At 46.9% G+C, this 23531-nt stretch overlaps 4 protein-coding genes across 5 annotated transcripts; 3 read left to right on the forward strand and 1 right to left on the reverse strand.

Moving 5' to 3' along the window:
- Nucleotides 1-142: 142 nt before the first annotated feature.
- On the forward strand, nucleotides 143-4632 carry dnajb13 (DnaJ heat shock protein family (Hsp40) member B13; the record flags this gene model as incomplete). The annotated part of the gene is made up of 8 exons (XM_084473657.1): nucleotides 143-210; nucleotides 337-434; nucleotides 2024-2185; nucleotides 2401-2549; nucleotides 3047-3160; nucleotides 3893-4006; nucleotides 4269-4345; nucleotides 4479-4632. 8 exons carry the CDS (start codon nucleotides 143-145, stop codon nucleotides 4630-4632), a joined length of 936 nt encoding a protein of 311 aa, XP_084329783.1.
- A 1229-nt stretch (nucleotides 4633-5861) lies between these two features.
- Nucleotides 5862-9803, reverse strand: LOC311354865 (dicarboxylate carrier UCP2-like). The gene is made up of 7 exons (XM_084474725.1): nucleotides 9706-9803; nucleotides 8905-9133; nucleotides 8599-8806; nucleotides 8080-8277; nucleotides 7885-7986; nucleotides 7580-7760; nucleotides 5862-6650 (listed from the first exon to the last, which is right to left on the reverse strand). The coding sequence occupies exons 2-7, from the start codon at nucleotides 9028-9030 to the stop codon at nucleotides 6536-6538; spliced, it is 930 nt and encodes a 309-aa protein (XP_084330851.1). The 5' UTR covers nucleotides 9031-9133; nucleotides 9706-9803; the 3' UTR covers nucleotides 5862-6535.
- Nucleotides 9804-11981: 2178 nt separating this feature from the next.
- Nucleotides 11982-19636, forward strand: ppme1 (protein phosphatase methylesterase 1). 2 transcript variants are annotated; one of them, XM_084474026.1, is made up of 15 exons: nucleotides 11982-12029; nucleotides 12106-12240; nucleotides 13381-13472; nucleotides 14049-14143; nucleotides 14447-14504; nucleotides 14856-14907; nucleotides 15226-15380; nucleotides 15776-15866; nucleotides 16013-16078; nucleotides 17133-17268; nucleotides 17410-17539; nucleotides 17666-17710; nucleotides 17825-17889; nucleotides 19179-19246; nucleotides 19352-19636. In XM_084474026.1, exons 2-15 carry the CDS (start codon nucleotides 12155-12157, stop codon nucleotides 19353-19355), a joined length of 1143 nt encoding a protein of 380 aa, XP_084330152.1. In that variant the 5' UTR covers nucleotides 11982-12029; nucleotides 12106-12154; the 3' UTR covers nucleotides 19356-19636. The 2 variants fall into 2 exon arrangements, with proteins under 2 accessions (XP_084330152.1, XP_084330151.1); XM_084474025.1 differs by lacking the exon at nucleotides 11982-12029 and having other exon boundaries at nucleotides 12045-12240.
- Nucleotides 19637-19791: 155 nt separating this feature from the next.
- Nucleotides 19792-23117, forward strand: LOC311353850 (odorant receptor 131-2-like; the record flags this gene model as incomplete). Its single annotated transcript, XM_084473658.1, has 2 exons — nucleotides 19792-19846; nucleotides 22186-23117. 2 exons carry the CDS (start codon nucleotides 19792-19794, stop codon nucleotides 23115-23117), a joined length of 987 nt encoding a protein of 328 aa, XP_084329784.1.
- Nucleotides 23118-23531: the final 414 nt, after the last annotated feature.

A 23531-nucleotide genomic window follows, 5' to 3' on the forward strand; every position in this document is an offset into this window, starting at 1 on the left:
AGTCCTTAGCAACCAAACTGAAAGCCGTCGCTCTGATCACCGGAACCGTGCGTCAAGTGAAAGTTAACGTTGTTCAACTTTGTTGGATGATTGTGTTATAGATGTTGGTTTACGTTTTTTATGTTGGGTTTTAAACGCCAGAATGGGTATCGATTACTATGCAGTATTGGAAATTAACAGAAACGCAACCGACGCGGATATCAAGAAGTCGTAAGTGGTATTTTCTTTCCTTATATTTATATATTTTCGTTATATATCTATCTGATATCCATGTGTTCATCGTAGTATTGATCTGGTCGTATCGTATTGATTGATGCGACTCGTTGGTTTATTCAGGTATCGGCGTCTGGCTCTGAAGAACCATCCGAGCCGCCGACCGGAAGACTCCGATGTGTTCCGGGACCTCGCGGAGGCCTACGACGTGCTGAGCGACCGTACGAAGTTTACACATTGGTTATTCGTGCATGATTTGTATGGTGTTCAGGGGTTTATACAGGGCCGGCGCTAGCCATTTGGGTGCCCTAAGCACAAATGCATTGTGGTGCCCCCCCGAAAATCATCAATCAAACATCAATTCAGTAATTGTCAGTACGTTTCTCTTTATTTCCAAAATAACTTCTCAACAGTTTTGCAAAATGTAATGTGCAAATAAAGAGAAATTAAAATCTTTATAAAAGACTACACTAATTTTGCATTAACAATAGCAGCAAACATTAACATAAGTCCTGAACTAGTAGTTGATTTTTGTTGGTCAGGGCTGGGTGCTGTTGCAGAGTCTGCAGAGATTGGTGGTTGATGATGTGTGCTTGAACTGCTGGTGGATGGTTGATCATCTAAATCTTCCTCCTGGTCTTGAGGAACTCCTTGCACATATCTAAGCATTGACCCTGCATTCAAAAATACAAGAAAAAATACTCAGGGATTGTACACTGAAATACAGTTTTGCACCTTGATTCAAAAACAATATTACATATTAATTACAGGTTTATGTAAGCCAATGTGTAAATCACTGATGCATGACAACATTTAAAACTATTATGATTGATGGCTCACAATATTAAAAAAAATCTACATAATTTGAAAACTATGAATGTGAAGGGAGGGGATCTACATAACTAAGATTTCTTTATTTTCTTTCAAATTGTAGTTTCACCTGCAGATGCAAAGTTTCTCAGAATTTGTGTTACCAGAAGCCATTCTCCATTCATCAACTCATTACTTTAAAGTATCATCTGTAGCATTACTTTTTCCACTACAGTACACAATTGCATACTCGTTGGTTCACAGTACACATGCATAATGTCATAACGTAGGCTACATAACAAACGCCAAATAAACGTCCTGAAATGCAGTAGACCTATATAAGTAAACTTGGCTGACGACTTCTGATGGCTAAAAGAATATAGGAGCTAACGTTAGTTTGTTGACGTTAACGGTAACGTTAACATTACCTGGCATGAGCATAGACATTCATACAAGGACTAAATTACAGAATTAGCCATTTTTATTTAAAACATTGTCTTACCTGCCATCGACGTGCGTGCATCACCTCGCTGTCTCTTCTTTTTTCTCTTATCCGCCCCCGACTCTTGATGCCTTTTCGAGGCCATGTCCAAACACAGGTGTCTGCCAAACTTGAGAATGATCTAATCGAACATACCACTGGGATGTGGGGGAGGGGGGCACCAAGGGGAGAGAGAGAGGGCCGCACAGGAGACGCATCTTTTTCTCGAGCAAATGTTACTTTTGTATTGCTATTAACACGTTTTACACATGTTCATTTTAAATATATCGCGTTATTATGATTATTATTATTATGATGATGATTTTTTACGAGACAGATTTTTTTGGTGCCCCCCCAGACACTTGTTGCCCTACGCGCAGTGCGTGTTCTGCGTGTGCGGAGCGCCGGTGCTGGGTTTATATATGGCTTAGCCTGAATATAAAAATAAACACAAAATGTGGACATGTGATGTAAAGCATTACATCGTTTTTATGCTTGTGATTTGTGTTTCTCTCCCAGTGAGGAAGAAAGCGACGTACGATAAGTTCGGGGAGGAGGGGCTAAAAGGGGGCGTTCCGCAGGATTTCGGGGGAAACGGGGCGTGGTCCTCTCCATACATCTTCCACGAAAACCCCGCCAAAACCTTCCGGCTCTTCTTCGGGGGAGACAACCCATTCGCAGGTAGGAGACACACTCAGACACCAAGCAGCATCATTTACCCACAGTAGTTCCATTTGATACGTTTAGTGGTAGTCTTGTTATCTTGTGATGCACTTTTTAGTGCCCATACAGCAGCAATAGTATCTAGTAGCAGTATCATCAATAACGCTACAGCCTAAATTAAGCGTAGTCGCCTTGTCTCCTTGTCTTGTTGCCTCCTTGTCCCCTTGGGTCAGACTTCTCCTCTGTAGGGGCTGAGGAGGGTATTGGGGGGGTCCCCAGCCAAGAGAGGAAGACCCAGGATGGTCCGATAGAACGAGACCTCAGCCTGACCCTGGACGACCTCTACCACGGCTGCACCAAGAAGATCAAGATCTCCCGCAGGGTGCCCACCACCCGCACACACTCGCCCCCACCGTCGCCCCGGAGACCAATTAACTCCTCGTTAATGTGTTCATCTCATTCATTGAGTGTCGGCAGACTGCAGTGTCAGCTGTATTTCTGTTTTGCTGAGTGAGTCAAGTGAGCTATGGGCAGGTTCCTCTGCATCGCGACCTCCACCAGGCCGTGTTCTGCCGTGGAACCCAGCTGTGATTCAGCGCCCCCCAGCCTTCTGCCCACACACTGGGGCACCAGTGTGTGCCCTCTGATCGTCTCAGATATACAAGTTACGATATACGATTAGTTATTCTAAGGTTTGGGATTCCTCTTGAATCTAAAACTTAGGGTTCAGGTCTATATTAGATTGTGATTTGGATCCAGAATATGTGCGCTGAACACACACTTTAGTGGGGTGCACTAGAGATGGCTGCTATAACCACGTCTAGTTCTAGTTGATAGCGGCGGTCTGAAGAATAATCGCTCCTCCTGTTCCGGGTCCAGGTGATGAACGAGGATGGGTACACCTCCAGCATCAAGGAGAAGATCCTCAGCATCGCTGTGAAGCCCGGCTGGAACGAGGGAACCCGCGTCACCTTCCCCCAGGAAGGAGACCAGGTGAGTCCTGATATAAGGAGACCAGGTGAGTCCTGATATAAGGAGACCAGGTGAGTCCTGATATAAGGAGACCAGGTGAGTCCTGATATAAGGGGACCAGGTGAGTCCTGATATAAGGAGACCAGGTGAGTCCTGATATAAGGAGACCAGGTGAGTCCTGATATAAGGGGACCAGGTGAGTCCTGATTTAAGGGGACCAGGTGAGTCCTGATATAAGGAGACCAGGTGAGTCCTGATATAAGGAGACCAGGTGAGTCCTGATATAAGGAGACCAGGTGAGTCCTGATATAAGGAGACCAGGTGAGTCCTGATATAAGGAGACCAGGTGAGTCCTGATATAAGGGGATCAGATGAGTCCTGATTTAAGGGAACTAGGTGAGGTGTCTGCTTGAGTTTGGTGCATGGCAATAATGATAAACATAGTAAAGGAACATGAACATGAAATACGAAGAAAGAAAGTAAACAGCAAGTACTGTAGGTCAAGGAAAGATCAACATCAAATATGAACATTTACCATAATAACCTAATAATAGAGCTGTATAGTCTGTGCCAGAATGTGAAAAACATGGACCGTGGAATGTGCAGATGTTCACAGTATGAAGTATAGAATGCATTTATGCAACATGTATGGGGGCGAAGGGTAAGAGTCTGCAAATATTGTAGTTGCAAATATAGTAAGCAAATCATGGTTATCATGCAAATCAGGACTGTTTAAATGTCTCCTCCCTGCAGGGACCAAACAGCGTTCCTGCAGACATTGTGTTCATAGTGCGACAGAAGCCCCACCCCTGGTTTACAAGACAGCGCAACAACCTGGTTTACAAGGCCTCTATCTCTCTAGATATGGTGAGTTTACACCTGGTATACAAGGGCTCTATCTCTCTAGAGATGGTGAGTTTACACCTGGTATACAAGGGCTCTATCTCTCTAGAGAACGGTGAGTTACACCTGGTATACAAGGCCTGTATCTCTAGATGGTGAGTTTACACCTGGTATACAAGGCCTGTATCTCTAGATGGTGAGTAACACCTGGTGTACCATCAGTCGATGGTTCTTCGGGCCTCCAGCTGCTGAAGCTCTTACACGGTGCTGGTGTTTCCTCCTCCAGGCCCTGACGGGCTTCTCAGTCGACGTGGAGACACTAGATGGCAGACTCGTCAACATTCCCATCAACGACATCGTGCAGTGAGTAAAACCAGACTTGGGCTTCAGCTCACACCAGCCCCCCCTCCAAGCTAGAGAGGCTGAGCTGGGAGGGGCGGGGGGGGCTGGTATGGGCGCTGCTGCTGTGGAGCCTGACTGAGTGTCTGTATTGCAGCCCCGGGTACAGCAAGCTGGTCCCGGGTGAGGGGATGCCCCTCTCCCAGGACCCCGACCTCAGAGGGGACCTCGTCCTCACCTTCGACACCCAGTTCCCCCCGAAGCTCTCCCCCGAGAGCAAGCGACTGATCAAACACGCCCTGTCCCTCTGACATTCACCGTCAATAGTTATGAGTACTACCAATACACAAATAGTACTGAACAATGTACTGAACAATGTGACCAGTACGAACATTACGAACATTGCAAACGTTACGTACAATACTGCATTGAACAATACCATCAAAATAAAACAAAACAACACTAACACGATGAACAATGGAAACGATTTAGACAATGCTAACTATATGAGGGATGAAAACGATAGGAATGATACTCACAGAATGCTTAACATGAACGGACTGTCTCTCTGTGTAAAGTTACATTTGTGTTACAACATTGTGGAATTAAGCTTTTGATAAAATCCAAATTAAAAAAGTTGATTTCCTCACGCAGTGTATGTGTCTCTCTTCAGCTCATGTGAGTTAATCAAGTTAAAATATTGAATGCATAAGTATGCCTGTACGTCATTTTAATGTGCTTTAAAATTCATCTCCCTGACCATGTGGGGCCTTTCCCCACCAGGCTGCGTTCTGAACCAGAGGACCAGAGCTGGGGGTTGACCCGCTGTGGTCTGAGACCTCTCCAGATATAATGCAGTCGGGTGGAACTATAATTGTCCCTGTTCTAATCCTAGCGGTACACGCTGTACTGTAAACCATTGTGCTGAGTCATCGTGAGGGGCTCACACGGCGTTCCACCTCGCTCAAATCACATCCATATGTCCAGAAGCTCTACGTCTTCAACAACAACGTCTGACCCACATGTGTTACTCCTAAACTTTTACTCATACTAATTTTGTGCTGCTTACATAAGCCAGCTGTCTGTCTGTCTGCCAGTCCGTTGGTATGCATTTCTGTCTGCCTGCTTGCCTTTCTGTTGCTCCTTCTGTACGTCTGTCTGTCAGTCGGCCTTCTGGTCTTCATTTATGGAAGTGCTTTGACTTCAGAAATCTAAAGGTTTCTGAAGTTAATGCAATAGTCTCTGGATTGTATATAGACAATGAACCCTCTACTTAATAGATATACATTGATATAACTAAAGATATAAGACTATAACTATTGATATATACTGTATATATGAGACTGTAGCTTTAGATATAACCATTGATAGATATGAGGCTGTAGCTATAGATATAAATAATGATAAACATGAGACTAACTATCGATATAAATACTGATAGATATTGTCATAACTTTTGCAGGATCCTTCTTCAGTGACCGATCAATCAAATATGTCATGAAATATGACGCAGAGGAAACATAATTGGAGGTATTTAATAATCCACCCTTACATACATTCTATAGGACATTCTGCATACATAATAATTGCACATCGACTTATTGACCAGCAGTAAGTATCGTTTCATAGAAAATATTCAACTCCAGTTTGAACATGGATTTTAAAATGTAAAAACACCTGTTGGTATAAACACCTGTAAACATTAACTCGGTTCATCAGTCCATAATACAGTACAATCCTTTCACAATACTTTAAAAGTGACGCTACAAAAATGGCCTCTCCAAGGTGTAAGACCAGTCCCACCCACCTTCTCCAGGATCCCTCCCAGTCTCCAGCCCTCAACACGGTTCCCATGAGGTAATCAGTACAAAACAGACTTACAATTGATACCAAACAGAGACCATCTCGGTTCTGCACATTGGGTAACATTTCAATATAAAAACGGCATATCCTGTAATATCCGTCTGGAGGACCTTGCCTGTTCGGGTCCCTCCCTTGCGATGTTCCGCTGGGACCTTCAGGTCCTGAGTCCTTTAGTCTCTGAGTTTATCAGTCTCTCAGTCTCTCAGTCTCTCAGTCTCTGGTCTCCATCTCCAGGGGGGGTCCTGGTTGCCCTGGGACCAGGCGGTGGAGGTCATGCCTGCAGCCCTTGACCAGCCTCTGGTCTGGGTCTCCACCCTCATCGGGGAAAGGTTTGAGTGAGGATCAGGGAGGTCATAATGGAGCCTCCCAGGACTGCTGCGCCCGGGACAGGCCTCGCTTGATCTGCTCGTAGGAGACGAACATCACCACGTTCCAGGATCCCATCCGCAGGAAGGACGGCACGAAGCTGGAGAACAACAGCACAGAGCAACAGGAAGTTGAGGTGACTTTATTCACGTATTCAAGTAATTATTTTCTCTTGGGTGTAAAATATTACAATGTAATGATAAGGTTTTGGCCCCTCCTTATGGGCCCTTATAAACCACAGAGGGCCTACGCCTGTCTGAGAGTCGCGTTGGCAATCAATCGGAACCAAGGGACGGTCCTCGGTAGTGATGGGAATTTTGGCTCTTTTTAGTGAGCCGGATCTCTTGGAACGGCTCACCAAATAGAGCTGGCTCTTTCGGCTCCCAAACGGCTCTTCATATTACCGCTTACTGTATACCTTTTATAATAGTGCCATGCCGTAATTCCGACGCTCATTTTGACCTTTGTGTTCTCACACTGATCAAAATGCATCCAAATGCTGCTTCTTTTCCTTGTCTCATTTATCTTGTACTCACACGCTCGCACTCGTCTCTCTCCTCTTTTCCTCCTGTCAGTCACAGGAGGAACGTGTATCGCGCATTGAAATCCCCCGCCCCTCGCTGCTTGTTCTCGTGATTGGTTGCTGGCTGCCATGCATGCGCCGTGACACGCATAGCACGCGTAGAATGAATGCATGTAGCACCCGTAGCGCGGGAGAACAAAAAAGACAACGGCTCGCGTTCGGGAGCCGACTCCCATCGTTCGCTCTTTGAGCCGACATCGCTCTTTGAGCCAACTCGTTCGCGAACGACCCATCACTAATCCTCAGGCCCCTCTTTCTTCCGCGGTTGGGGCGTCGCAGGCCTTTCGCAGGCCTTCGTCCCCCTAAGTGCAGACGTCCGTAAGGGACACGGTGAAGTTTACAATTATCATTACAATGTAATGATAGGTTTGTGGCCCCTCCTTCCTCTCAGTAGGAAGGAGTCAGTCGTAGGGCCCCCTTCTTGGGCCCCTGGGTGGCAGACCTACCCCTTATAGAAGGCGGAGGGCCCCTCCTTGCGGAGCATGGTGAGCGCGCAGCGCATGGCGCCGTCGTAGCGGCCCGGCTCCGAGTTCATGAAGCGCGTCTTCACCACGTCCACCGGGGACGCCACCACCGTGGTGCAGAAGCCCGCCGCGAAGGCCGCCGAGAAGTGGCACGGCAGGTTGTCTGTGTGGGGGGGGGAGGGGGGGAGGGCAACGTCCAGACGTGGGTCAGAGGGAAGGAGGAGGAGGAGGGTCGACTACTTTGAGGTGAAGACGTGAGGGGGGCGTGTTGTGAAAGAGGTGCTCACCTGTCATCAGGTCGTGCTTCAGAATCAGCTCCTTGATGAGGTCATAGGTGACCAGCTCGGCACAGTTCACGATGGCGTTGCGGGTGATGTTGGGCAGGCAGCCTGGAGCACGAGGATCAGAACCGATGTGAGGACACACAGAACGACCTCTAGGGCTGAGGCTCATGGTGACGGAGAGACAGGTGGGTGGGTTACCTTTCCAGAGGCCTCTGACTCCTTCGGTGCGGGCGATGGTGCGGTAGGCGTCCATGGTGCCGTTGTACCTCCTCCCTCCCTCCTCCAGCCTCACCTGGGCCTGGAAGCGCACCTTCACCACATCAGTGGGCTGGGCCAGCGCCACCGCCAGGGCGCCCGTCGTGCAGCCCGCCATGAGCCGCACCACGATGCTAGCGTCTGCACCCACAATCAGAAGCAGAATCAGAATCAGAATTGCTTTTATTACATTCTTATTGCACAAGTACACAAGAGTAAAATTATTACGCTTGGTCCCTCAACACACACATAGCAGCAACAATACAATATAAAGTAAATAGATAATTTAAAATATATTAAATAAGTAAAAATAAGTAAACATAAGTAACAGAAATGTAAACAGAAATGTAAAGTGATCAAGTGGTGGTGGTACCAGCCACGGTTGATTGTAGGGCAAAAGTGCGGGGTTAGTGAGTTACTGGGCTGCACCAGGGCAGAGACATGGGGGGGGGGGGTACTCACTGTCGGAGCCACGGGTGTAGAACACCTTCATGGAGTCATAGAGGCCGATGCGGATGGAGGCGAAGCTCATCTGCCTCTGGAGCCCAGCCACCAGCCCATTGTAGAGGCTGCGGGCCCCCTCCGTCCGGACCATGGTGGTGATGGTCCCAAACACGCCCTTATAGCGCAGGGCCCCGGGCCCCTTCAGCCCTACACCCTCCCCCTGGATCTGAGGATCAGATCACAGGAGAGATCTTGGTTACCTCAACGGTTCCCATTCATCTCCTGACGTGTCAGACTCCGGGCTCCAGTGGGGGGCGGGCCTACCTGCAGTCGCACTTTGGCCGTGTCCAGGGGGAAGGTGATGAGGTCAGCGATGCAGGCCGCCGTGCCCGCGCCGATCACCTTAATGGCAGCGGAGGGCGCGACGTCCGTGGGTTTGATGCCTACCATGGCTACTGCTGGGTGTGCTGCCTGTTTGGCCGATGAGCTGCGTGGTCACTTAGGTACACCTGCTCATCATACGTGTGCAGCGAGAAGGTTTGGTTCTGTGTATCTGAGAACCAAAACACAGAATGGATCAGGATTTGGTTGGCCTGAGGAGGTTTGGATGAATGAAGTGTGTACGTTGTTAGGGTGAGTTGGATCTAACTGTAAGCAACACTGGCTTGACATCACTGATGTTAACACCGTCATCTGTCAAGCTGAACTTATGTGTTTGCAGCTCTCCTCCAGTGTGTGAGAGGTCACACATTGAGGTCTTGATGTTTTTCCGTTGCTTGTATGGCAGTAAACCGGAGCCACACTGAGTACACCGGCCATCATTCCACACGCCAACATTTGAGTAAAGAGTTCCTCTACAAAGTTCCTCAAACGCCAAACAAGTTGGCCGTCATCTCCTTTCATTCTCCTTCTCCTTTCATTCAATGGAAAATACGTTTTTAAAACACCTTTATGGTTCTAAAAAATGCACATTTTATATTGTTTCTAATGTTAACATTTTGACAGCGATAATTATGGAATAATTGAAAAAACTAATTCAACTTTTTTTAAGTTTGTCAACCAACCAATTACAAATTATAAAAATACATATTCCTTAAAAGATCCCATCTGCCAGTCAGTAGTTACCAGAGTAGTCCGGGTGAGATTATAATCCAGTTAGTTCAGAGGGGGAACACACAATCCTCCTGATGCAGTCCTGTATGCCTCTGGCTCTGGTCTCTCCAGTGTCTGCAGGACCTTCTCGTTTTATAGATAAGTGCTCACACGCAGAATGGCATCCTGGCGTGCACACGAGGCGGAGCGTGTGTTTACGCTCTTTGCAGAACAGAGGAGGAGGGACACCCGAGCAGTTGTTGACTTCACCCTTCAGAGAACCTGAGAGGTCTCAGAAGGACAGGAACAGAGTCTTGCTCTGCTGCTGTTGTGTGTAAAGATGTTGTTGTCATTTAGGTTTCATTTTCACTAAATCATATTTGATTTACCCTCTGATTGTTAATGTTAAATGTTTTATTTGAGGCGGTTATGGTATTGTTAGCACTTAAAGACAGACAATGCATCTACATGCCCATATACATGTGGAGAAATGCTTTAAAATGTTCGACTTGTACAGTAAGCATGTACACTTTGTGCACATATAGCTACAGAATAGAAAGAATGTACAGTGCACATATACATCCCCACTCACATGGCCAGTAAAGGCCAGCGCCTCTTCCGATTGGTCGATGTGGGGGCCTGGTCGTCAGAGTGGTTCAGCAGTTCGGGGGGAAAGGGTGTTCCCATGGTGACGAGTGTTCAGCCTGTACCCTTATAATTCTCGGTAGTTAAGAATGGGGTCAACCCCCCACAACCCCGGAGACGTTACACAACGCTGCAGACCAGGGCTCCACCAATAGGAGGCGCCCGCTGAACCCCCAGCCATCTGATGGACAGGGTGGAGGTCTGAATCTGAATCATAAAAGCTTGTGGTTTGGAGGTGTTTGTGTATGAGAGTGTGTGTGTGTGTGTGTGTGTGTGTGTGTGTGTGTGTGTGTGTGTGTGTGTGTGTGTGTGTGTGTGTGTGTGTGTGTGTGTGTGTGTGTGTGTGTGTGTGTGTGTGTGTGTGTGTGTGTGTGTGTATGGGGGGAGGGGGCTGGGAGATGTCTGGGCAGAGCAGAGGGGTGAGCTGGTTTTAACATGCCTGCATGCCTTCCTTCTGACATGTGACTTCTACGTACTCATCAGGTCAAAGGTCACCGGTCTGTGGCACACGAAGGGCTCAAAACAAACCATTCTCCTGGATACCTCTGATGTAACAGGATTGACACGTGAACCTGTGTTGTCATGTATAAAGTGATGTTCATATATTCTATGATATATAGATGTGATATATGTAGATGTTCTAGATATGTTCTGTATGCACGTATGTTCTATGATATATGGACATGTTCTATTTTTATATGTTCTTTGAGTAAATATTTTTTACTTTATATAATTGTTTTATAATATGTTCTGGGATACATAGATCTTTATGTTAATATGTTGTACTTTATATAAATATGTTTTATAATAAATGTTCTATGAAATATAGATATGTTCTTTATGCAAATGATTCTATATATAAATATGTTTTATAATATATGTTCCGTGCCAGCCACACCTGTGCGTCAGTGGAACTGGTCTAGTCTGGTTTGAAGAAGGAGGTTAAAGGGGACACAACACACACACACACACACACACACACACACACACCCTGGTGCAGCTGACATGTTGAAAGAAAGCGGGAGAGAGAGGAAGAGAGAGAGACAGAGAAGCTGAAAGTGAGACAGAGAGAGAGAGAGAGAGAGAGAGACACACACACACACACACACACACACACACACACACACACACAGTGAGGGTGCTTCCTGTCTTTTCCAGCTGAACCATGGATTTCTAAGTGAGGCTGCAAGAGTGTTTAACCTTTAACACACACGCACACACACACACACTCACACACACACACACACACACACACACACACACTGGTAAACAAGCATCATGACGACTCGTGACTGTGCGTAGAGACCCGTTACTCCATGTTCTTGGGAACAGTTCACACACTATAAATACACCCAGAACACCGTTGACGTAAGCATAGCGTAGATGTGTGTGCAAGCGTGTGTCGAGTTGACTATTTATAAATAATTATTTCATAAAAACTGTATTATCTCCATTTAATTCATAACCTTTTTTTTTTTTTACTTTTGCTCACTCTCATTCTGTTATGTCTGGGGCAATGAGAGGAAATCCTCAGCGCTATGACGTCATTGTGGCATGTCCTTCCTAACCTCGGCCCGTGGGGGGCGCTGTTCTCCCCTCAACGTCTTCCTCCAGAGACGGAGCCGTGGTGTATCGGCGCCGCTCGGCCGCCAGGGGGTGGGAGCGGGGCCGTGGCACACGGAGAAGAAGAGCTCATCGAAGTGACGTCTGGGGTATGAAATGTACTCAGTTGTGCGCCAGGATTTCTCGTATTTTCTGCTGTAATTGACTGAAATCCACGCTTCGCAGGAGAGAGAGGCTTGCGGTTCATGACTGGACATCGTCCGTAGCCGACGGGATGGAGAAGCAACTGCACCTGAACCTCCTGTCCAGCCGCCCGCCCGCGGCAGGGGGGCTGCAGGCGGGCTCCAAGATGAGGATGGGGTGAGACTGGTAGTTTATCACAGGTTATTTTAGTGGGCTGTCAACTATGTCAAACTACTCCCAGGGGGTTACTGTCAGAGCCACTTTACTCAGTCTGTTCACTTCCTATCCGTTAAGATGAGCTGTCTTACAATCTCTGGATCTCCTGGGGCCAAAGAGTATTCATATTTACAACCCCCCCCCCCCCCCCCCCCCCCCCCCCACCCCGATCTGACCATTGGCAATTAATTGTAATAATTGATCCGTTGCAGATCCCCTCTGGACTGCTGCCGGCTTGTAGAAGCCTTGTCTGAACTGACTTCATCTTTGATCGGATGGACAAACACTGCTGTCAGTAGTTGTGTATTAATGTCTACCCTCATGTTAACCTCACGCATGATGTGAAGATGTGAACGATACTCGTCTGAACAATAGCAGGACCAGACTTCTGTGAGACTCTCTACCTGGGTCTGTAGGGTCTCTAGAGGGGATCTGTTGGAGAGCAGAGTTAGTCACGAGCAGTGGGGACGGACGGACGGACGTCATCGGTGCTTATTCTAGGGGTACACTCTGTAGTCTGCTCTACGTGAAGCTAAACTTGAGTCATAACCTGAATAGGATATATGTGTCAATAAGCTTAACCGTTGAGTTTGTAGATAACATACTCTCTAATCTATTTAACCCTTAATAGCATAGATACATACACTAACCCTAACCCATACACACATATCAAACAAGATGAATGAATCATTTTGGTTATGAAAGTGTTTCTCAGTGCCTTTAACCTTTCTTTCTTCTGTATTTGACCGTTAAATGAACATCAAAATGGCCCCTAACCCTGACACCTTAGTCCTACGTCAAGGCAACCCAGCCTCTCTTACCCGTGGTTGTGGATCTTTACGGTCCCCAGCGGGGATTCATGAAGACCGATGTGACTTGGAGATGATTCTGAGATGTTATCGTTAAAGCCTGCCTTTATACTTAACCTTTCTCCAAATCCCTGAACGTGTCATGTTCATTCCACCCTACCTCGCCAATGTGATCTGCATGCTGCTGTCCCTCTCAGCGTGTTGTGCGTTCCCCTGTCTCCGAGCACCATGTTGTGTGTGTGTTCTGCACGGAGCGTTGTTCCAACATGGCCGCTGTGCTGTTGTCCTGCAGACCCGGCCGGAAGCGGGACTTCAGCCCGCTGGGCTGGAGCTGCTACTTCCAGACCATTGAGGACGTGGAGGTGGAGGCCAGTGGCGGGAAAGACATATCCTTGCTCCTCCCCTTCCTCTGGGGTCACTATGGATACGGCCATAAGTTCCATAACCTAGGAGACGCAGTCACACCACAAACACCACCTAGAGAGGGTTCATTTTATGAATGGATGGGTGGTATCATTACACACCGCCTGACGTCAACATGCAGGCTCTGGCAACACGTCAGGGATGGTTTTCTACCTAAGCAGGATAGTCCGATGGTTAGAGTGTTGGACTCCCAGCAGAATGTTCTGGGTTCGATCCTCAATGTCCCAAGTCTACCTGCAGGCGTCCTAGAGCAGGATGTCCTCTAACCCCTACCTGCTCCTTAATGACTGTCTGTCTCTGTATACTCTGCTAAGTGGCATCACATCACAATCCATGTGATGCAGTGATAGTGACCGCTGCTGCACCCGATATTAAAGGGCCCGTATTTTAACCATTTGTGATGTCACAAGTGGATTCTGGGAGAGAGATTGTGTTGTTGTGGTGTTTAGAACAGCGAGCGTTCAGAGCCAAGATGGTGGCCAGGTGACTCAGGCCCCCAGGTTCCTTTAAGGTGTGTGGTTCCTTAACTCGGGCCCCACGTGTTCCGGCTCTACTGCAGCGGGTCCCACGGGCCGGTTCTCCTCCTGCTCCACGGAGGAGGACACTCCGCCCTGTCCTGGGCCGTCTTCACCGTGAGTCACATGTAGCGCCGTACATGGGTGTCTGTGTAGCATGTATGTTGCATGTAACATGTATGCTGTATGTAATGCATGTGTTGTATGTAACATGCATGTTGTATGTAAGATGTATGTTGTATGGAACGTGTGTGTTTGTTGCAAATTTATGTTGTATGTAACATAACTTATTGTGTTTCACATGGTTATTGTATGTAATACAATGAGTCATGACTCATATGTAACATGTGTATCTTGTAACATGTGTATCTTGTATGTAACATATGTAACAAATGTATATTGTGTGTAACTGGTTTGCAGGCGGTGATTTGCGGCCGGATCAACTGCAGGGTCGTTGCCATGGATCTCCGAGGTCACGGTGAGGAGAACAGAAGACAAGACTGAAGCCATTAGAACCTAGAAACTCAATATCTATTGACTCATTGACATCCGTCACAACAGTCTCAGGATAGACCTGCTGAGGTGACTCACAGCCTGACAACAATGACTTCTCAGTGCCCCTCAACCAGAAGCTGAGTCACGCAGAACCATGATGTTGGTTCTCCTCAGGATTCCCTGGTGGTGGAACCAGATGATGTGTTGGTTCTCCTCAGGGCTCCCCTGGTGGAGGAACCATGTGATGATGCGTTGGTTCTCCATAGGGTTCCCCTGGTGGAACCAGAACCATGATATGTTGGTTCTTTATGTGACGGTCTGTGATCTCCTGCAGGAGACACCAAGGTGCAGAACTCTGAAGACTTGTCTGCTGAGACCATGGCCAGGTAAGCGGTCTGAGGAGTTTAACCAATGAGATGAAGGCATGCAGGTTGTCTTGTGGTTAATCTGACCTTTTCGGAAAGGGTCCATTTGCATTCTGGATTTTGAGATTTAAAGAGCATTTTCTCTGACTTTATTTTACTTAGGTCAAACTGTGCCTCTCAGACTCACAATCTAGAATGTTCTGATTGCCAAACACTCTTTATACCTTTTGAATTAGCAACTTCTATTTCCTGGTTCCTAGCCTCATACCAGAGTTTCACATGCAAAATGTGGCGTAGTACTGAGTCTGTGAATGATATTGTTATTTTGCGAATGTGAAGTGACATCAGTAAGGTGGTGGAGGTTCTGTATGGAGAGGCCCCGCCCCCCATCCTGATGATTGGACACAGCATGGGTGGGGCTATCGCCGTCCATGCGGCCGCAGCCAATCACATCCCGTCCCTGCTGGGCCTGTGTGTCATCGACGTGGTGGAAGGTACTGGGGGGGTATTTAAAACAGAGTGGTTGCTGTGGCAACTGCCTGATGTTGTCTGTATGTTGTGATACACAGTTAGGTGTCTGATGTATTTCCGGGTGAATGCACAAGCATGTATGTTGTCTGTATGTTGTGATACACAGTAAGGTGTCTGAGTGAGTATTTCCTGGGTGCAGGTACCAGCTTGTGTGTTGCATGTTGTCTGGATGTTGTATGTTGTGGTACACAGTCTGAGTGAGTGTCTCCTGTGTGCAGGCACTAGTGTGTGTGTGTGTGTTGTTTGTATGTTGTGGTACACCGTCTGAGTGAGTGTCTCCTGTGTGCAGGCACTAGTGTGTGTGTGTGTTGTTTGTATGTTGTGGTACACCATCTGAGTGAGTGTTTCCTGGGTGCAGGCACAGCGATGGAAGCGCTCAACAGCATGCAGAGCTTCCTGAGGAGTCGTCCAAAGACCTTCAAGTCCTTGGAGAACGCCATCGAGTGGAGGTGAGGTATATGCTAAATATCATCAATTATAACATTGTTTAGTTTTCTATATGAATCTGTGCCGGGAAAGTTAGGATTCCCTGACTTATAAATAACTGTGCAAACTGAGCAAATAACTGTGGTTTCCATGGCGATCTCTCTCCCAGTGTGAAGAGTGGACAGATCCGGAACATCGAGTCAGCCCGCGTATCCATGGGGGGGCAGGTGAAGAAGTGAGTCTGGGTCCTCATGACCTATATCATACAACACGCATAACCTATATCATACAACATACATGACCCATATCATACAACATACATGACCTATAACATACAACATACATGACCTATAACATACAACATACATCACCTACACTATATCATACACCATACATAACCTATATCATACAACATACATGACCCATATCATACAACATACATGACCCATATCATACAACATACATGACCCATATCATACAACATACATCACCCATATCATACAACATACATCACCTATAACATACAACATACATCACCTATAACATACAACATACATCACCTACACTATATCATACAACATACATCACCTATAACATACAACATACATGACCTATATCATACAACATACATGACCCATATCATACAACATACATGACCCATAACATACAACACGCATAACCTATATCATACAGCATGCAGACCTATAACATGCAACATACATGACCTATATCATACAACATACATGACCTATATCATACAACATACAGTATTATACAAAGTACATGATCATTCATCATCCACAAAAATATCTGAAGCCTTTCTTAACACCACTTGTTAAATTGGTAGCCAGCATGTTTTGGTTTAATAAGGTAATGTAAAGACATGCCGGGGTTACCTGGTTGAAGACATGTAGTAGAATCCAGTAGCCTTGGTTACCGTGGGAAACAACCTCTTTTGAGGGGTTGACAGTTAAAAATGATATAGCTAACGACACAGCTAACGACACAGCTAACGACACAGCTAACGACACAGCTAACGACACAGCTAACGGCACAGCTAACGACACAGCTAACGACACAGCTAACGACACAGCTAACGACACAGCTAACGACACAGCTAACGACACAGCTAACGACACAGCTAACGACACAGCTTACGACACAGCTTACGACATAACCATAGCTGTTGCCTTACTCGAGCCCCTAGTGGCTGATGAGGGGAGAACATGCAGACATAGTGCAGCTTTAACGTTGTTTAATGAGCGTTGTTCTACTGCCACCCCACCCAGGCAGGAGGAGCAAGGCAGGAGGACGGGGGAGTCCAACACCATCGGGGGGGGCATTCTGGAGGAGGAAGAGGAGGAGGAAGAGCAGGAGGTCGAGGAACAGTCCAACAGGAAGCGGATGAGGGAGGAAGAACAAGAGGTGAGACATGGGTCTGTCTGTCTGTCTGAATCTCTGTCTGTCTGTCTGTCTCTACTGTCTCTCTCTGTCTGTCTGTTTTTTCACATTTGTTTTCTCTCTCTCTCTCTCTCTCTCTCTCTCTCTCTCTCTCTCTCTCTCTAGAGACAGTGTAGCAGTGTGTTTGAGTGGAGGGTGGATCTCTCCAGGACTGAGAGGTTCTGGACCGGTTGGTTCAGAGGGCTGTCAGCTCTCTTCCTCTCCTGCACCTCCCCCAAGCTCCTCCTCCTCGCAGGTAGCACACACACACACACACACACAAATACACATGTACACATACATACATACATACATGATCATGGCTTCATTCATAGACAATGTGAGCACAGTTGAGAATGAATCCTGATGCATTCGGTTGTAGGAGTGGACCGGCTGGACAAGGACCTGACCATCGGACAGATGCAAGGTGGGTAATGTAGTCTCACTCAGAACACACACAAGAACATGTGATATATAAACACAAGACGTAAACCCGTAACGCAACACACCTCCACCTCCAACTCCACCTCCACCTCCGCAGGGAAGTTTCAGCTCCAGGTTCTCCCTCAGTGTGGACACGCCGTCCACGAAGACGCCCCAGACAAGGTTAGACCCCCTTATCTTAACTTACCCTCCCTTCACTAACCTTTAACTAACCCTCCACTTACTAACCTTTAACTAACCCTCCATTTACTAACCTTTAACCAACCCTCCCTTTGCTAACCTTTAATTAACCCTGCCTTTACTAACCTTTCACTACCGCTGCCCTCCTTTAACTAACCCTTCACTAACCCTTATGCCGCTTTTCCACCGCCAGTACCAACTCGACTCGACTCGACTCGCCTCGACTCAACTCGGTTTGGTTGCGTTTCCATCTAAAAAAGTACCTCTTCAATGTGGGCGGGTCGTAGAAAAGAACCTCTCCACCATGGGTGGGTCGTCATTAGGTTTTAATCACGGGAGACGCGATTCCCGGGAAATCTGACTATTTCCTGATTCCCGGGAAAGGTTATGATGGGAAATAAAATAAAATAAAAAGCGCAATGACTGCGCGTCTATTGTTGTCATACGGTAACGTTGATAGAGGCGAAACTCGAGCCCTAGGAAAGGAACGACACTGAAACGAAACAGCGAAACGCTGATCCTCCGGAGCCGGTCCGTGGACTCCAGCCACGCCGGACACACACAACCACGCCCGACACACATAACGACGCGCAGCCTTACTCTAGCCCCGGGAAAGGAGCGACACACACGGCGAAACGCTGATCAGTGTCCCCCTCGGGAGCGGGTTCGTGGACTCCAACCACGCCGGACACAACTTAACTTTGAGTGATTATTCCCATTTACAGCCGCTGGCCAATCAGTTACCAGCAGTCTGTTTACGTCACACAAAAGTACCTACTCCTCTCGCTTGGAACCTCGACGGAGGTAGTACTAAAAAAAAGTACCCGGTACTAGGTACCAGGTACTTTTTTTGCCAATGGAAACGCAAAAAAGGCGTGGCGAGTCGAGTCGAGTCGAGCTGGTACTGGCGGTGGAAAAGCGGCATTAGTTAACCCTGCCCTCCCTTAACTAACCCATCACTAACCCTTGGTTAACCCTGCCCTCCCTTTACTAACCCTTCACTTATCCTAAACGACAAAGGGTATAGATAAGTTTAAGTGAATTTTGTCCCCAGGTAGCAGATGTGATGGCTAAGTTTAAGTGTATTTTTTCCCCAGGTAGCTGATGTGATGGCTAAGTTTAAGTGTATTTTGTCTGCAGGTAGCAGATGTGATAGCTACGTTTAAGTGTATTTTGCCTGCAGGTAGCAGATGTGTTAGCTACGTTTAAATGTATTTTTCTCTGCAGGTAGCAGATGTGTTAGCTACATTTAAATGTATTTTTCTCTGCAGGTAGCAGATGCCATCGCTTCATTTATGGTCCGGCACAAGTTCACTGACTTTAAGGAAGGATTCCTATGGTGAGAACCCTTCACTGAGCTCAGATCTTATTCTATTGATAGTATGAAGTTAAAATCTATTTGTTTGTAAGTAAAATAGCAGTAAAACGATTAATTCTCTTGCAGCTAATTCCTAACGGCACGAGTTGGGAGTCGTGTGAAGAATCGTCATTTCACATTTGATTTGCTATGATGAGACATGAGCTGTAATATAATGTATTACTGTCATGTTTTCACCATGTAGACTAAATGTTTATTTCTTTATGAGCACTGAGGTTTCTGCCTGCCTTTTTCCGATGTATTTTTGTTAATTTTGATTTCATGTCTTTTCTGGGTTGATTGTCTTATTTTTTCGTATTTATGATCTTGACTTGGAAGAGTGAGAATAAATGAATGGAAATAGAAAATGAGCATAGAGTGTGTTTTCTTTCTGTGCTTATATTAATAATAATCATAACAATATAATGTCCTTCTTTTAGGCTTCTTTGATTTAAAGTCTTGACTAGTTAGCCGAGCTAGGCTAGTTAGCCAAGCTAGGCTAGTCTGAGGGTCAGGGTCAGACCTTGATGACAGCGGCCTACCAGGAGGCCTCCTGGTGCAAGGAGAGCGAGGAGGACGACGGTAATGGGCTCTCCAAGGAACCATGTAGTCCAACACAAACAGCTGAATTATTGATGGGGCCGTGGCCCTCATGACAGATGTTTACACAGAGAGGTGGAAAATATGATGACACCTTCATTAGAGATAATTATACACAATCTTCCTGTTCATCAAAACACTTAAGGTGTTGTCACCCCTGTGTGTGTGTGTGTGTGTGTGTGTGTGTGTGTGTGTGTGTGTGTGTGTGTGTGTGTGTGTGTGTGTGTGTGTGTGTGTGTGTGTGTGTGTGTGTGTGTGTGTGTGTGTGTGTGTGTGTAGGGGTGCGTGCGTGGGTGCATGCTTTTGTGTGTGTGTGTGTGTGTATGCATGCATTGCATTTACCCTTTGGCCTCAACTCCTTGGTCCTCTCGATCTCATGGCTCTGATGTTAAGGGGTTATATAATTCAATTCTAATATGGCTTCAAATTCACCAAATGCTATTGACATGGTTGACCGCAGATTACTTCAGATGACCAGATGACCAGAGAGCACATTCATCCTAGGATGTATTCAGGTTCCTTCGTCTAACCAGATCCAGGATGTTCCTGATCACCACCGGGCAAGAGGTTAAACATTTAGGGTTCTAAGGTCATGGTGAGGTCAGAGGTCACTGCCATGTCCTGTCCTAAGCCTGGCTGCCCTGATTTAGGAATACAGTTTCAAATATTAGTTATTACTAATATGTTTAATTTGAGTAATATTTGTTCAGGTGACATTCAACTTCAACTTCAACTTCAAAGCACTTTATTTGTCCCCAAGGGGCAATTTAAAAGGGCGCATTACAGTAGCTTCAGGGACACAATCAACAAACATAAGCAGCACGCATAAACATAAGCAGCACGGATACTGCACAATCAACCAACATACACAATTCACAGACACACTGCACAATCACACAGCGCACACCGCACCTCATCATTCAACACAAAGTAGTAGTTTTAAAGTTTTTAAAGTGTTTCCTTAGTGCTTCAAATAAAAAATAAAAATAAAAGTGCATATAGAAGGCAATTCTAAACATATGTTCATGAAACATGGACATCTATCGTTCTGAGAGTATATTTAATCCACACCCCGTAGATCCAGATGTTACAAGAGATTCTAAATATATACACAATAAGACAAAATAATCCTTTAGTTTTATATTGTTCATGGTTAGACCCGAGCATTGGTGTCGTGTCTGAGGTACAGACCTACCGTTTAAGAACATTTGGATTTAATGTTTCTTTAGTTTAATACAATTATGGTGTACCTCCAATTCATTTTACGTCCATGACTAAATCCCTCATCAAATAGAGAAACGTTTGGTAAACCTTCAGTTCTTTCTGAAACTGAAGTTAATAAACGAGGAGACGGGGGGAGGTGAGAGATGTCTCGGGTTTTGACCGATGAACACAGTGGGGTAAAAACTTCAATGCCACGAGATTTGTGTTTTGAAAACGTTACATTGCATGAGAATGACATTGTTTGACATTTTCTGATAATCTGGTGACTATTTGGGATCAGTAATCCAGGTGTACAGCAGGCCTACATTCATTTATGTGGCAGACGGGATAAGGTAAATCTGTAATCTTGAAATGTACATTTTGTCTCAGTTTTATTTAGCATGTTAAATACAAATTGTAAAATTCAGAAGCAAAGTTATAATGCAATTAAGCATTTGTGGGGTAAAAACTTTTGACTTCCACTCTTCATCTAATCACAAGCCCTCGTGACAGACTCGTCCTGCCTCCTGATTGGTGGACGGGCCCCCGCGCTCTGTGATGTCATCAACACACAGATGTGTTAAACATGAGCAGACGAGATGATCTCAGCCCCAGAAGCTCGTCTGGAAGGTGAGCATTCATCAGGTGATCAGACGCTCTCCAGCCCTCGAGAGGTGGTTAGTGTTTGGGCTTCAGTCGTCTTTAGCAGACGCTTTTATCCAGGGCAGGTAGGCTGTGTCTGTGGTGATGGGGCTCGAACCCAGAACCTTTTGGCTCGGTATTGAAAGACGCTGACCACTACTAGACTATACTAGACCTAAAGTATCCTAGATCCTAAAGTAATGCTTCATTTAACAACCACAAGAACTAAACCACAGTTTGAGTGTTTCTACGTGATGAGGTAATGTCCCTGCAACACTCAAACTGTGTGTGGTTGTGTTACTCTGGTGTGTGTGTTGTACTCTGTGTTGTGTGTGGTTGTGGTACTCTGAGGTGTGTGCAGTTGTTATACTCTGCTGTGTGTGTGGTTGTGTTACTCTGGTGTTTTTGTCTGTGTGTGTGTGTGGTTGTGTTACTCTGGTGTTTTTGTCTGTGTGTGTGTGTGGTTCCGTCTTCAGCTCCTTGGCCGATGAACGGCTCTGCGCTGCAGAACTCCGGCGTGGCTGCGAAGGCCTTCGTCTCCATGACGCCCTGCCTGCTCTGCCTCTACATCAACGGCGTCATGCTCTTCTCCCTGGGCCGCCGGCCCGCCTTCCTGGAGTCGTCTCGCTACCTCCTCTTCGGCCACCTGCTCCTCACCGACTCCTTCCACCTCCTGGTGTGTGTGGCGCTCTACCTGGTGGCCGTGGCGCGGGCGTGGCTCCGCAGCTTCCTGTGCGTCTTCCTGCTGATGCTGGGCGACACCATCGCCATGGCCTCGCCCTTCACCCTCGCCCTGATGTCCCTGGAGCGCTACGTGGCCGTCTGCCTCCCGCTGAGACACGTCCGCATCTCCACGCCACGCCGCACCGGCGCCACGGTGACGGTGGTGTGGTGCGTGGCGGCGCTGGACCCTCTCAGCGAGCTGCTGGCCTTCCTGGCGCTGGAGGACCAGCTCTCCGCCCTCCAGCGGTCCTGCCAGCGCAAGGTGCTGCTGGGCTGGGCGCTCTTTGGCCAGATCAACACGACATTCACCGTGCTCTACTTCCTGCTGGTGGGCGCGGTCATCCTGTACACCTACGTCCGCATCCTGCTGGCGGCACGGTCGGCGGCACGGTCGACGGCGGCGGCGGCGCGGGCGAGCAAGGCCCGCTGGACGGTGCTGCTGCACATGCTCCAGCTGTGCCTGTGTCTCGTCTCCACCACCTTCAACTCGATGAGCTCGGTGCTGAGGCTGCACCTCAGCGTCGTCATGGAGCGCAACATCCAGTACCTGCTCTTCCTCTCGCTCGTCATCCTCCCCCGCGTGCTCAGCCCGCTCATCTACGGCCTGCGAGACAACGCCTTCCGGCGCGTCTTCACGCACTACTTCCTGTTCGGGCTCCGGACGCACAGGAAGCCACTCGCGTAGGGTTAGGGTTAGGGTCAGGGTTAGGGTTATGGTTAGGGTTATGGGAAGGGTAAGGTCAGGGTCAGGGTCAGGGTTAGGGTTAGGGTCAGGGGTAGGGCTAGGGTTAGGGTTAGGGGAAGGGGTAGGGTTAGGGGAAGGGTTAGGGTGAATAATGATGTGATTAAGTTCATAGCTTTATTCATTCATGTACTTTATATGGGATAACTTACTTGTTTAAATATGTATTCTCATCTGGAATTTCTTTCAGATATTACAGAAGATAACGAGATCCATGATCATCTTTCAGCATCTTAGGTACAGACAAAAAATATTGAAAGTTTACATGCACATTTAAAATATACACTTTTGTCATTTGAAAAAAATATATATATATTAGAAATTAACTGGAATTGTAATTTAATTTGCATAAATTCA

Source organism: Micromesistius poutassou (genome assembly GCF_964030765.1).
Source record: "Micromesistius poutassou genome assembly, chromosome: 10".
Lineage (NCBI taxonomy): Eukaryota > Metazoa > Chordata > Actinopteri > Gadiformes > Gadidae > Micromesistius > Micromesistius poutassou.